The sequence below is a fragment of the Tetrahymena thermophila genome (genome assembly GCF_000189635.1).
Source record: "Tetrahymena thermophila SB210 genomic scaffold scf_8254085, whole genome shotgun sequence".
Lineage (NCBI taxonomy): Eukaryota > Ciliophora > Oligohymenophorea > Hymenostomatida > Tetrahymenidae > Tetrahymena > Tetrahymena thermophila.
This window is the reverse complement of record NW_002476045.1, coordinates 113,722-128,465: the sequence shown is the minus strand read 5'-3', so window position 1 is coordinate 128,465 and position 14,744 is coordinate 113,722. Positions and strand designations below refer to the sequence as shown.

The window sequence follows — 14,744 nt, the reverse complement described above, 5'->3', positions numbered from 1 at the left end:
GCTCAGAAAAAATCTTTTATTTATTATTTAATTGTATTTAACCAAAATATTTTTTTTACCAAATGTAATTACTGTTTATAAATTTAGGAAAATAAGTTATTTTATTTAAATGAAAATAAAAAAATTTATACTAAATGTTTCTTTTCAAAAGATGATCAGAGATATTTTACTCTTAAAATTTAAGTTTTTGAAATAAATCAAATATTTTTTATTAATTTAAATTTAAAAGTAATCAAAATTATTTTTCACAAATATAAAATATAGATTAAATAAAATATAATATATATAAATAATAAAAATGTTTATATTCATTAATATAAAAAAATTATGTAAAAACTCATTCGTTTTTTATTTAAATAAAAAACTTTATTCCTTTTAAATTGAAAACACTAAATTATTTTTAAGTATATTAATGGCAAAAAAATATTTGACAGAAAGAGAGTAGTAAATTTTACATATTTTTAGTTTAACTTTTGGTATTATTTTATATTTGCTCATACATAAATCAAAATAAAATATTATTATTATTTTAAATATTTATTTTTGGGCAGCCTAAAGAATTTCTTTAGAAATTATTAATTTAATTCTTTACCTAAAAATATTATTAATTGTTTAGAGATATTAGATATTTTGACCTATAATAATAATTATGGTATTTTAATTAATTTAAGCAAGCATTTAAATCTTTTAAATATATCATAATTTTAAAGATGCTTTCACTAATCTTTTAAATTTGAGAATTTTTCTTTTTAATTTCTGCAATTCAATTCGATCAAGCTGATTGAAACTTTAATTTATTTAATGTTTTTTGTTAATGTAAAATAAGAAATACAATTAAATATTAAAAATTTATAAAAAGAAAATCGAAATAATTTATTAATAATAACTAATAAATAATGAAATAATTAATCAATAAATAAAGTAATTAGAATTGAATAAATTTAAAAGCTTTTTCTTATTTTCTTAAATTTAAGTGATATATACTTATTAAATAATTAAAAAAATTTTTTTTTTTAAATTAATACAATATTTCCAGTGACAAAATTGTGAGGTTTTTACAATTAAGTAAGTCATTCACCAATAATTGTAGTGCTTAAAACCCTAAATTGTTATTGCTATTTATAATATTTTAGTTTTAAATAAATATCCATCAAAAATATAAAGAAATAACATTATTTAATTTTATTAAAAATCATTAGTATTATAAAATTTAAAATAAAAAATATTATTACAAGAGATCAATTACCAAAGTTTTAAGCTTATTAAAATTTAATAAAGCAGAACCTAAACTTATAACTCCTGCCATTCCAATTTTATTATCACTTTTAGTATAGAAAAAATCAGATAAATTAAAAGTTTAATTTTAATAAAAAATAAAATTAAATAATAAAGAGGGTTTTTTGAGTAACAAATGATCAGTAAGTACCCTTTAAAATTAAGGTGATAAAAAAGTATTCGAGGATAGCTATTTTATTATATAAAAAATACCTCGAGTTAATTAAATATAATATAGTAAAAAAATATAATAATAAAGAAATATTATATTAATACTAAAGGTCAAGTGTCAGAGTAGATAGATTAGTACAGCTTGTTAAAGCAAAAGCTAATTCAATAGTACCCTATTCTCCAATTTAATTATCTCTTTTAAAATATTAAAATATAATATTTATTTTGTTCCTTTAAAAAAAAAGGAAGAAACAAAAAATAAACAAATTAAATAGAGTAAGAAAAAATAAATAAATTCATATAAAATATGAATTTTTAAAATATAGATAATAACAAATAAACTATATTTACCCTAACCAAAGTTTTAAAGTTGATAAAATTGAGATTTTTGCTAAAGATGAAGCTAATCCAGATGCTCCTTTTGGTCCTATGGAATTTAATCTATCAATTTTTCACATTAATTGAGTAAGTTATATCAAATAAATAAGAGAAAGAATAAAATTAATAAAAATAATAAAATTATAGTTTTATTAATTTTTCACATAAAACCAAACAATAGCCTTTTATTTAATAAAAATAAAACCATTTTTACCCTAATTGAAGAATTAAACTTTATAATCTAGCATTGTTGGATAAGCCTTAGACTAGTTCAGATGCACCGTTATCTCCTATTTGGTTCTACCTTTTATAATATTTAACACAAATCTTAAAATTTAATAGTAAAATTATGAAATAAAGTATCATAATCATCTACTAATTGAGTAAATAAAAGCTATCAAATATAAAAAGGAGAATAATTTGATTTTATAAAATTATTTTTATCCAAAATGTAATTCAGATTGCTTAATCTAATATTTTACCTAAGGTTAACTGATAAAACTGAGATATTAATACATTTTGATAAAGCAGATCCTAAATTTGATGCACCCTGAGCCCCAATTTAATTACTTCTTTTAAAATATTAAATATTTTTTTGCTCAATTTTTTTTCTACTATGCATTCATGTGTGATGATTAAAATTAATTAAAAATTACACATAATTTTATACTTCAAATAAAATGAAAAACTCAATTTGTTTTAATCAATAAAAAAAACTAGTTTTTACCTGAGGTTTAGTGTTAATGATGAGAGAAAAGAACAATTTACTAATGTAGAACATAAATGTAGTATTCCTTATTCTCCAATTGAGTTAAACCTTTTAAAATATAAAATATTTTAAATAAATTTTTATTATAATTAAAAAAATAAATTGACAAAAGAATTAATAACTAACTAACTTAAATATTTTTACTAAAGATCAAGTGTTAAATTCTCAAGATTAGAGCACTTTGTTATTGTAGAACTCAAGTTCAGTGTACCTTTAGCTCCAATTTATTTGTTACTATAAATAAATTAGTTATTATTTTTTTACATAAAATAAATTAGTATTAATTTTTTACTTAAAAATAGATGCTAATAAAATATAAAAATGTGAATATTTATAATTAATATTTAAGCCATATTTTATTTCAATATTGATATTAGATAAATAACAAATTAGCTTAAAAATTATTTAAAGTTAATGAAATAAAAGTGATTAATTTATACTTGAGATCCAATTAGAGATTAGTATGAGATTAAAGAGAAGAGTTAATAAACTTTTTTAATGAAAAAATAATTTAAACTAAATATTAAAGTGATATTAATTAATTAACATCTTCAAAACTATTAAATAGTTATTTCTACTAAATCATTTATTTTGTTTTCAAGATTTATTAAATGCCTTATTAAATTTTTATTAGATTACCAAATTATATAAAATACAAATAAATAATTTAGCTTTAATAATTAACTTTTTATATTATAGTTACTTAATAAAATTCAAATAAGATTAGGATATAATTATGAATTAAAAAATATTTGTAGTTAATTAGAAACTTAAAAAATAAAAGAGAAATTATTCAAAAAATGAAATTAATAATATAAATATATAATTTAAAAAGCAACAATATAAAATTTTAGATTGTAACAACTTTTATTATTTATTGAAATTTTTTAATAAATATTCTTTTGTAATTAATTTAAGGAGAGTTTTAATTTTTTATAAGAGATGACAGTATATAAAATTTGTTTAATAAAATAAATACAAAAATAGTGTTTGTTTTTGGATTAATAATTAAATTGTGTATTTTAAGATTTGAAAGTAGAAGAGGAGGGAGGAGTAGGTGAAGAATATAAGAGCAATAAGATTTTATAAGCTGTTTTTAAGTCATATTTTTATCATATTGAAATTAACTACAAAATTATTTTTTTAAAGTATATTTATTAGCATTCATTTCAGCTTTAGATTTTAATTTATCTTTATTTAAAGCTCAAAATAAAATATTTTGTTGTTTTTAAAGTTAGAATTTTATTATAAGATGTAATTCAAAGCACAGTTATATCGCTCATAAAGTTAACTTCAGCAATTCTATCTAAAGCTTTTTTGTATAAATTAATATCTTTTAAGAAATATGGAATTTTTATCTTCTCAGTGTTAATTAAATTCTTTTCAGTTAATTTTATACAATCTTTTACAGTTATTTTTCCAGAATGAAGTTTAACTAAATCTATTTTGTTTCTATATTTTAAAACTCTTCTGATTCCAATTAAATAAATCTGATCTTTATACATTCCTAAATGTTAAGAGGTATCAGAAATACCTCTTTTCACCCTCAAGCATTCTCTCCATCTTTTGTCGGGATCTTTAACATATTTTTCTAAGTCATTGAACAGTTCTAAAAAATTAAATTTGTTAATTAATTTGAAAATGTTCATAAAATTATACCTGAAAAAGACATTTAACTGCTTTTTACAGAAGCATAATAATGTAAAGCAGCATTAAATACAAACGGCTTCTGAGATTAATTTAACGCTAAATCATATTTTTGATTTACTAAAGCCAAACCCTCTTCAACCTTAGATGAAGGCTCTAATCCAAATTTCTTTCTTTGCTTTTATTTATTTAATTTAAAATTAAAAAACTATTTATTTTTTATAAATAATTATTTAATTCAAAATTTCGTATAATTTAATTTCAAAAAAGTTTTGATTAACAAAAACCTTGTTGAATAGTTTAAAATGCTAAAATTAAATCCACTAGAAAAATATTCAAGGTTGAATAATATTTTTACATTAAATAATAATATAGAATAATCTTTTACCTTGAACCATACTTATTATCTTTCATTGTGCTTTCTGAGAAAATGTGTTCCTATTTCATGATTTAAAACTCCTTATATTCTAAGTTCTCTATAAAGAATTGGTAATCCAATGATAATTTTGCTTGTTCCATCCTAATTCCCAAAAAATAATTTAATTATGATAAATTTTATTTTAATCTCAAAAATGCTCAAATTAAATTAATAGAAATGATTTTATTTAAATTACAAAATTAAATATTTATAACTTAAATAACTTAATAAAAAATCCTTAGCTGAAGCTTTTTATTTGATAGTCTCATACTAAATGCTAAATAATTAAATTATAATAAAAGGGCTACTTTGTTATGCTAGCAGCATGTTGGAGAAATTGTATTTGACTGGAACTCATATGTTACTAAGTCTTCGCACTCTAGGTCTTTAATAAAATTAATATTAAATCAGTGTTTATTAATTTTATTTAAAAAAAGCTTGTAAGAATATTCTTTTATATTTAATTTGTTCTACTTAATTTATTTATTTATTTATTCTATTAAGCTTTTCTATTTCAAAATCTATTCATTTTATATTGCTTTTTTTGATACACTTTCAATTTTTCAGTTTGAGAAAAAGGTTTATGAGTGTGTATCTATTAATAGAAAATCAATATTCTGATTTGAAAAATAGCTTTTTTGAATTTATAATTAATTTTTCTACCTTTAACATACTTTTCGAAAAAGGATGTTGTTGTGGGAATGTCAATAATCTATCCTCCTTCTTCTTCATTAAATTTATGTTCAGAGCCATAAATTTTGATTACTTCATTTAATATCTTCAAAGCCAGATCAAAATATTTGGTGTGAGGAACTGAGTAGTTTAAATTTATATCAGAAAGCTAGTACAAGAAATTCGGATTATAAGTAAAGTTGCTTTTGAAAAAAAGTTCTTTTTCCTTTTCTAAATTGAGTGGTTTAAGATCTTTTAATGCAGTCTTTTTATCCTTTTTTGCTTTTTTGTCTTTCGTTGCGTTCTGCTGACAATTATTTTCTTTGTTTTAGGTATTTAAACAAACATTCACTTCTGTGAAAGAAGATAAATTCTTCATATTTTTGCCATTATCAATTAAGCAATCTGCTTTTGAAGATGCTGAAGACAAATTATTGGAACTTAATTTTTAAACTGGCTTTTAAAGCACAACCGCAATGCCAGAGGCCATTAAACTGCTTTTATTTTTTAATTGATTAACAACATTTTTCTTAATTTTCGCTAATTCTTTTTGATTCAATGATTTTTGAGGAGATGGTGTAGCTAATGCAGCATATGTATTAATTATTGACTCCTTTGCAAATAACTTAATTTAAGGTGAAACGCTTTATGTCCTTATTGTAGCTTTCTTAGTAACTGTTTTAGCTTCCTTCGGCGTTTACAACTAACTATTTTTATTTGTAGAGATTTTCTTTTTATCCATATTAGCTTATTGCTTGCACAGTCTGTTGTTCTATATGCTTTGTAAAATCTCTAAAAACAAATACTATAGGTACTCTAAATAGAAAGCAATATTTCTAATCTTTTAAATGAAATTAAATATTATATCCCTTTACTAATCATTAAGAATTAAAAAGTATCAATTTCCTTCATTCAATTAATCACTAATCTTTACTATATAAATTTATTTATTTATTCCGCTATATGATTATATTCATTTAATACAATCAAATAATTAGTAAAAAATTATCTTCCATAAACAGATAGTTAGTTAGTTAGCTAGCTAGCTAATTATTCAAACTAAAAGATTTTTATATGATCCATATATTATGCTAAGTAATAACTATAAATTAATTATTATCAGGTTTTTTGCTTAATTTGATTAATTTAAAATTGAAAATGTTTTAAATAGAATTAAATTTAAAAAAAGAACTCAATTATTTTAATTAATTTTGACAGTTAGTAAAGCTATCTCAAATTAATTTAAAATATTTATTTTAAATTTAACAATTGAAATTATCTAAAATAATTTTTTAACTTTTTTGATTTTATTTTTTAAGTATATTTTCTTATATTTGAAATTAATATTATTAAAACTACAAATTTTTATATTTTAAAATACAAAAGAGCTTATAAGTAAGTAAAAAATTAATGTTAATTTTACAAAAAGACTTTTAAAAATGTAAAATATTTATTATAAATTTAAATCAAATTAAATATAAAACTTAAAAATAAAATAAATTCTAAATAACTTGAAAAATATTATAAAATTTATTTTATTTACCCCAAAAATATTTGTCATTAAAAATTAAAAATGTTTGCATTAAATTTACAAAAAATCAATTCAGTATTTTGATTTGGTTCAGATATTTTACTTTCCTAGTTTTTTATTAGAAAGAGTTTAAATTAAATTTTAAAAATATTTTATAAAACAAACACATTTTTGAATAATTTACTCCAAAAATAGATTAAGTTAAGTTACAGTAAGGTTTTAGAAAGTTAAATAGTTTGTTATTATTAAGGTAAGCTAATATTTATGTCGAATAGGATTTACTACTAATTTTACTCAAAATTATTAATTAATAGCTCTATAAAAATGGGTAAAATGAGACTAAAAAGAAATTAATTTACTACAAGCAAATATAAAATTGTTAAAAAAAAAGAAATTTAGATAAATTTTTATGAGTAGTACAGTGTTAAAAGTAAATGAGAAGTAGTCTTTAAAGACGAAATAAATTAGGATGTGACGAAATTGATTAATAGGTAAGAATAAGTTGTTTGGAATATATATGTGATTTACTGTGAAAGTAATTGCTTTTTTATTTTGGATTAAACAACATCAAGGAGCAGTAAAAAATATTTTGATAGTGATATTAGTACCTTGTTATCAAACAAAATTATCAAGTGGATAGATGGAATTCAAATTTATGTCTAAATCTAAGAAAAAATTTAGAATATTTATTTGAGTAAATAGTAATAGTTAAAAATCCTTAGAAAAATTGTTACTTACTTTGTCATGAGAGTGGCTAATGAATTATTTTTTATGGAAATGCGCTAATTTTTTTGTACTAAAATTATTGAAAATTAACTTCTAATTTAAAAAATTGAAGGCGTATTTTTAGTCATCTAAATAGAGAGATATTTTTTAATGAGAAAGAAATTCATGCATGATTAATACTAAATAGAACAAAAACAGAAAGAAAAGTAGTGATCAAATGCCTTGTTTATCTCTTCTCATATGCTATTAAAAGATTGAATGAATTTGTTTAATTTAATGATAAAAGAAAAATAGAGCACTAAAAGAGCTGTGTAGAAGATAAATTTTTTAATTAATTAATTAAAAAGAAAGGATACAAATATTCAAGCAATCAAAAATTTATAAATAAATAATAAGTAAAGAATTAATTAAATAGAAATTTGATAAGAATTCTGATTTACCACAAATAAAAAAACAAAATAGTGTTGATAATATATACAAATAAATAGATAGACTTTTCATTCATAATTAATTAAGCATAACATAAAAACTCATATTAGATATAAGAATATTCAAAAGCAAGCAAATAGTTTAAAGCAATTAAATTACAAACAAATTAATAACTAAGCAAGCAAGCAATCAAGTTCGTTTAATCATTTTCAAGTGCGGAATTGAGAAGGTTTAAAGTAAAAATATTATTTTATTCAGTTAATTTAAATGGTAAAATATTCTGACGTATATGAATGCGAAATCGAGAAGGATAGGACCTTCAAGAGGTCGAAAGTAATCTTGTGCTTGCTTTGTCTTTTGATTATTGCTCTCCTTATGTCAATTGTATCTCAAAATTTTTATTGGGCATTTGCTCTTTTCATAGGGCTTCCAATTTATTTTGTAGCAATGAACTTGCTCTTTAGGTATCAAGCTAATTCAGTAAATGCAAACTAGAATGGTTGCATTTGTATGGCATGCTCTGTATTGTGGATTTTTGGGCTTATTGGCCTTTTTATATATTTATATTTGACCTCCTATGCATAATATTTTTCTTAGAGATACTCTCATACTAATTGTAGAGCGTATAAAATAGATCATGTGAAAACTTCAACATAGAATTATTATTCAATTACATACGAAATTATCAACAACGTTGAACAATATAAATAAGCCAGAGGGATAACTAATATGTTTGATTAAACTACAACTCCTCCTCCTCTTCCTAACCAAATTTATGGGTGTGGTTGTACTTCTAATAAAAAAACTCAGATGAGTGTCAGTGGATTATATGGATATGATTACACATTTGATAATGGAAACTTAAAAACACTACCTTTTTGGCTTTGTGAATCTGTCAATGATGATTATGTTCCCACTTTGATTGATTATTCAAAGATTTATTCATGTTTTATTTACTCTTATAATTCACCTAACGATTAACAAAAGATGGATCCTAATGTTTGTTCTACTAGCGGATCTTTTATATAAACTACCTTTGACGATCCTCCATATTATAACTATACTCAATTTCTTTACATGATAGGCTTTATTTTTCTCACAATATTCGGATTAGCATGTAATTTTCCAATGACTTATTTGTTGTTAATGTTTTAATATAAGACGGTCCCTATGAAGGAGTATCAGCCGTCTTCAGATCGTAGGAAGATTTTGATTTGCTATGCTCTCAAGAAGGTTCTGATGATTGACAGAATCAACAAATAAGTTGAATCGCTAGGGATTTAAAATTAGCTCATTCCTGTTATGCCTATGAGTAAAAGACTATCTAAAAACGATCAATAGCATCAAAAACAATAAGCTCCTTTAGTCGATTTACAATAATACATAAAAAATATAAAACTCCCTGATAATCAATCAATAAGCTATTTTCGTAAGGAAATATTGGATGAATTATTAGAATTCTTATACACAGATAATGTTCATTACCACATTGTTAAAAGGAGATAGCAGTCAGTACGAAACAGAAATCAATCGCACTACACTAATAGTCATTTTATAAATTAAAGTTAGGTTGATCAAAATAACAGAAGCTAAAATAATAATTTACAACTAAGACCATAGGTTTCTTAGAATTAGTCAATAACTGGTAACTAAATAGTTATTAATATCAATCAGCTTTTAAATATCGAACCAAATATTCCTCAAAACCCAAGTCAAGATCCTCCTTAATAAGCTTAAAATTTAGAATAGACAAATGCCTAGAGAAATTTAAATACATTTTCAGCTGATAATTCGCGTTTAGGGGAAATTCAGTCTCTCAATCAAACAAATTAGATGGCTGAAATAGACAGAACTTAAAATCATCAACAAGATTAACGCAATTACTAGCAACAAGTTGTTGAGCAAAAAGATAATAGAGAAAATGAGATGAATAATTAAGATAATAACTAAATTCAAGCTTTCTAATCTGTTTTAGCTCGCAATGATTAATAAATAAAAAGTATGTTCCACTAATAAATATCAACTCATCATAAAAAAAATTCTATTGATTATTAACTTTAGCAGTTAAATTTAAAAACCGGAAAATCCTCTAAATACTCTGGACAAACTAAACTGGATGAATTTTAATCAGAGGATTACAGGAACGATGAAGACATACAAGAAGAAGAGATTTAGTGGAATAAACAAGAAAGTAATAATGAAAATGGCAATGACATAAACAGTAGTAACCTCCACAATAGTGCTTAATAATATAGTGGAAACAATATTTAATTCATGAATAGACACAGCAATCAGCTTATTTCGACCTACAGAAATAACAATAATAATGATTAATAAAACACTTTTAAAAACCTCTTATCTGATCCAGAGATTTAGTTGAAGCAGAATGAAAACTCACACTAGGTAGTGCATTTTAACTCAATTCCTGAAATTAAGCTTGAAAATGAGGATCACAAACAAATATTTTCACCACAAAATGAAGACTTAAATAATAAAAAATATGATTTTCATGAACATATTGGAACACAACCATGTGAAACTTCTTTCTTAAAGCATAAATCGAACGAATAAAATCATCAAGACTCTCCTCAGTAATTTTTACAAAAATTGGATGAAAACAATATGAATTAAATTAATCTTGGCGTTGTTTAGGAAATTTAAAAACCCTGATTTGTGGGTATATCAATCACAATAATAAAGCAAGCAAGAAAGTAATCATTAAATAAAAATAATATTTAAGAAGCAAAGAGTGTCTAAAATTCTAAAAAATGAAATGAATTAATTAAATAAAAGAAAACCAAAATTAATTAATTTCTTAGACTCTATGCAAGGTAAAATGAAATAAAATGACTTCAAATTTAATAGACCAATAGAAACTCACTGCTTCTTATTGCTTTAATTTATTTAATTAATAAATAATAATTGCTTTCTATTTCAATAAAAATCAAACTTACAAAAATTAATTACAGAAAAATAAAATAACCTGATGAATTACAAGATCAACTAATTAATCTATTTTAGGCATGCATATAATTAATACTTACCAATATTTCACTCTCTTTAACTTACTTCAAAGCATAATAAGGCATTTGTATATAGTATAAATAAGACGCACTAATATTATATATAAATCTATATAAATCATTCAAATTGCAGTTAAATTTCAAAAGATTATTCAAGAATTTATCACTTTTCTAATTAACTCGTTTCCTTTTATATTATTTTAGTTAGATTTCTTTCATTTTTAAATTTGTAACCCGAAACTATAACAACTTAATTATTAGGTTAAAAATTTTGCCTTTAATCAATTAAAATTACGTAGATAATTCAAATTTTGCATAAGTATTTTTCATAAAAATTGTAAAAGCTCTTCTTATAAAAAATTAAAAATAATTTATTATGATAAATATTTTAAAAAATAAAATTACTTACTGATATATTTAGCAAGAATCTTTAAAATCTGATTAAATTAAGTCAAGCAAGGCGCCATAAAAAAATATAGTGCTTGGCATGCCACTTTTTATGAAATAGATTTTTTATTTATTTATTAAAAATCTGATTTTTAATTTATATTAGAATTATAATTAATTTATTATAATTTAAAAAATAAATAATTAATAATTTTTTTATCAAAATTTTTAAATTTAGCTAATTTTTGAAAAATATTTTAATATTAAATTCATACTGAGTACTGCCAGATACTTTAAAAATATTATCTGTATTTTATTAATTTTTGATGATAAAAAAAAGTTTAATCTATTTATTAAAATTTATTTAAATAGGTATAAATTCACTTATTTTGTACATTCAAATGCAAGATATATACCTAAATAATATTTAATTGCAGTAAAAATTAATTGGATTAGAGAATAATTTGATATTTTATAAAAATTCTGCTTATTACTGGACTAAAATAGAAAAATTTACAAAATAAAAATTATTTTTTTAAACTTTAAGGACAGCAATTACTAAAGTTTTTTCAACATATAACTAACTATATATCTATTTTTCCTACTAAACATTTATGTACACATTTCAGATAGTAATATTAATATTAAATAATTAATGCTACACTAACTTTTTTGCTATATCTCTTACTTAAATAAAATTTATAAACTCATTTTATTTGTTTATCCTTTTTATTCACTTATAATTAATTAAATTTCAATTACTATTCTATATATTTGAAAAAAAACAAATAAATAAATAATATAATAGATTAAATAATACAAAAAATTAGAAGATGTAACATTTATTTTTTATCAATATCCTTTAAATTTATTTTTATTAATATAAAAAGTTTTTAAACTCTTCACTCGTATCTCATTAGGTTCTCCATATTAATCTTAGGTTTATTTAATTTATATTAATAATATAATTATTTTCTTTACATTTAACTTACAATTTATTTATAATTTAATTTTTTTAATAGAAATTATTGTTTATATTCATTTATTATTTATACAAATATTTTTTTAGTTGTTTTAACTTAATTCAATTTCAATTTTTAAAATTCATATCTAATTTTTATTATTTTATTTTTTAATGATTTTTTATTTCAAAGATTTTTACTTGATAATTTCAATTTATTTTGGATTGTGGTATTTTTAGTTATATATCATACATATCATAATATTGTGCCCCTATCCTGAAAATTTATCAAAACTTAAACTAATAATTTTTAATTGAGATCTCATCTTATTTTAATAAATAATTTACCATTGAAAAGAGGACAAATTAGACTATATGAATATGCATAAATTAATTTCATAGTCCTTAACATTTCACAATCAAGTTATATTTGATAGGGATACGATATTATGAAATTTATGATACAAGAAATTAAAACATTATATTTATCTATTAATTTGTTTATGAGTTTTTATTTGGTTTATTTTTATTGTACTTTTTATTTCTTTCTTTCTTAATTTAACTCATTTTTTTATTATATCAAACTTTGCTTTTATTATTATTGATTAATTTATTTGATTTGTTATTTCATATTTTTTCTTCATTTTTTCCTTCTAACTAACTTATTGATAATATTGTTTTTCTTTAATATTTAAAAAGTTAAAATTAAATAGGTGAAACATATGTGTCAGATTTAGGTTCTGCTTTAGCAAAGTGCACTAATTTGACACTTTAAATAGTATAATAAAGTATATTGGTTATGGATTATGATATTTTTAGTAATAAAATTGAATTTAAAACAAAATAACTCTTTTAATATGTTTATTAGGTTTTATTAGATTTACTTTTTTTTTTCTTTTTATTATACTTATTTTTTTTCTCTTCTATCTTTCTCAAAGCTACTCATTTTTTCTTTTCAAATTTTGCTTTTATTATTATTAATTAATTCATTTTTTTTTTTTCATTATTTCCTTCTAATTATCTAATTAATTATATAATTTATCTTCAAAATTTAAAAAGTGATTAATAAATTGATGATAAAGGTGTATCAGATTTAGGTATTTCTTTAACAAACTGCACTAACCTCTCGAATTAGACACTTAATATTGGGTATAAAATTTATTTGTTTTGAATTTTAATGTTTTTAGTTATAAAAATTAATTTAAAGGAGTACAATACTTTTAATTTGTTTATTAACTCTTTATTTAATCTAGTTTCTTTTTTTTTATCTATTTTTTTCATCTAAATTTCTTAATTTAAATCATTTATATTTTCAAATTTGCTTTTACTATTATTAATTCATTAATATCTTATTATTTCAATATTTAAAAAGTAAAAATTAAATTGGTGAAGAAGAATAGAATAGAAATACTCTCACATATAAATGCACTCAGAATAAATCTTAAAGATAATATTTTATACTGGTATTATATATATTTATTTATTTTAGTGTTTATAAGTCATCATTTTTAAAGGCCATCTTCTTTTATTGTTTGATTTTTAGGCTTTTATCAATTCTATTATTATGGGGATGGCATGTATGTTCCAACGATGCATTATAGCTCCTATCAACCTTATAGAACGGTTAGGTCGTTGGTTTATTTATGGAGCTTATACCAAATAGATTGATTTGAGCTAAATCATTTCTATTTTATTTAAGAAGGTTTTCATATTATAATATACTTTGAAAACCTTCTTTTTTGTTTGATTTTTAGGCTTGAATCAAATACTATTATTTTAGGGATGGCCTGTGTATTCCAAAGATGTCGTTTTACTCGTATAAACCTTATAGACTGGTTAGGTCGTTGATTTATTTATATAGCTTTATACCCTAATAGACTGATTTGAGTTAAATCATTTTGTTTAAGAAGGTTTTCATATTATAATATACTTTTGAAAACCTTCTTTTTGTTATTTTATTTTTTATTTTTAACTTTTATCAAATACAATTATTATAGGGTAATTTTATTTCATAAATTGGCGAATAATGTGTATCAGAATTAGGTTTTGCTTTAGCAAAATGCACTAATCCCTCTAATTTGACACTTGATCTTAAGTAAAAAAAGTTTATTTGTTTTGGATTACGATGTTTTTAAATAAAAATGAATTTAAAAGCAATTTTTTTATTATAATTTGCTTATTTTCTTTTTATTTTTTCTTTTTTTATTATATTTGTGTGTTTTTTTTTCTTCTACCTTTCTTAATTTAAATAGTTTATTTTTCATATTTTGATTTTTTTATTATTTTATAATTTCATATTTTTCTTGATTTTATCCTTTTATGTAACTAATTAATTATATATTTATTTTTTCTTCAAT

At 20.9% G+C, this 14,744-nt stretch overlaps 5 protein-coding genes across 5 annotated transcripts; 2 read left to right on the top strand and 3 right to left on the bottom strand. All coding sequences in view use genetic code 6, as the record gives it.

The window, feature by feature from the left end:
* Positions 1 to 696: 696 nt before the first annotated feature.
* TTHERM_01042060 (cyclic nucleotide-binding domain protein) lies at positions 697 to 3,179 on the bottom strand (the record flags this gene model as incomplete). Its single annotated transcript, XM_001026011.3, has 11 exons — positions 697 to 787; positions 1,026 to 1,115; positions 1,233 to 1,322; positions 1,552 to 1,641; positions 1,798 to 1,887; positions 2,039 to 2,128; positions 2,307 to 2,396; positions 2,552 to 2,641; positions 2,738 to 2,827; positions 3,034 to 3,083; positions 3,141 to 3,179. 11 exons carry the CDS (start codon positions 3,177 to 3,179, stop codon positions 697 to 699), a joined length of 900 nt encoding a protein of 299 aa, XP_001026011.3.
* Positions 3,180 to 3,852: 673 nt separating this feature from the next.
* Positions 3,853 to 6,072, bottom strand: TTHERM_01042050 (hypothetical protein; the record flags this gene model as incomplete). Its single annotated transcript, XM_001026010.3, has 5 exons — positions 3,853 to 4,202; positions 4,253 to 4,418; positions 4,629 to 4,760; positions 4,967 to 5,043; positions 5,322 to 6,072. The coding sequence occupies 5 exons, from the start codon at positions 6,070 to 6,072 to the stop codon at positions 3,853 to 3,855; spliced, it is 1,476 nt and encodes a 491-aa protein (XP_001026010.2).
* Positions 6,073 to 8,745: 2,673 nt separating this feature from the next.
* Positions 8,746 to 10,686, top strand: TTHERM_001042015 (transmembrane protein, putative; the record flags this gene model as incomplete). The annotated part of the gene is made up of 1 exon (XM_012800569.1): positions 8,746 to 10,686. The coding sequence occupies one exon, from the start codon at positions 8,746 to 8,748 to the stop codon at positions 10,684 to 10,686; it is 1,941 nt and encodes a 646-aa protein (XP_012656023.1).
* Positions 10,687 to 12,709: 2,023 nt separating this feature from the next.
* Positions 12,710 to 13,018, bottom strand: TTHERM_001042013 (transmembrane protein, putative; the record flags this gene model as incomplete). Its single annotated transcript, XM_012800568.1, has 1 exon — positions 12,710 to 13,018. One exon carries the CDS (start codon positions 13,016 to 13,018, stop codon positions 12,710 to 12,712), a length of 309 nt encoding a protein of 102 aa, XP_012656022.1.
* A 168-nt stretch (positions 13,019 to 13,186) lies between these two features.
* TTHERM_001042011 (transmembrane protein, putative) lies at positions 13,187 to 14,060 on the top strand (the record flags this gene model as incomplete). Its single annotated transcript, XM_012800567.1, has 2 exons — positions 13,187 to 13,536; positions 13,760 to 14,060. 2 exons carry the CDS (start codon positions 13,187 to 13,189, stop codon positions 14,058 to 14,060), a joined length of 651 nt encoding a protein of 216 aa, XP_012656021.1.
* Positions 14,061 to 14,744: the final 684 nt, after the last annotated feature.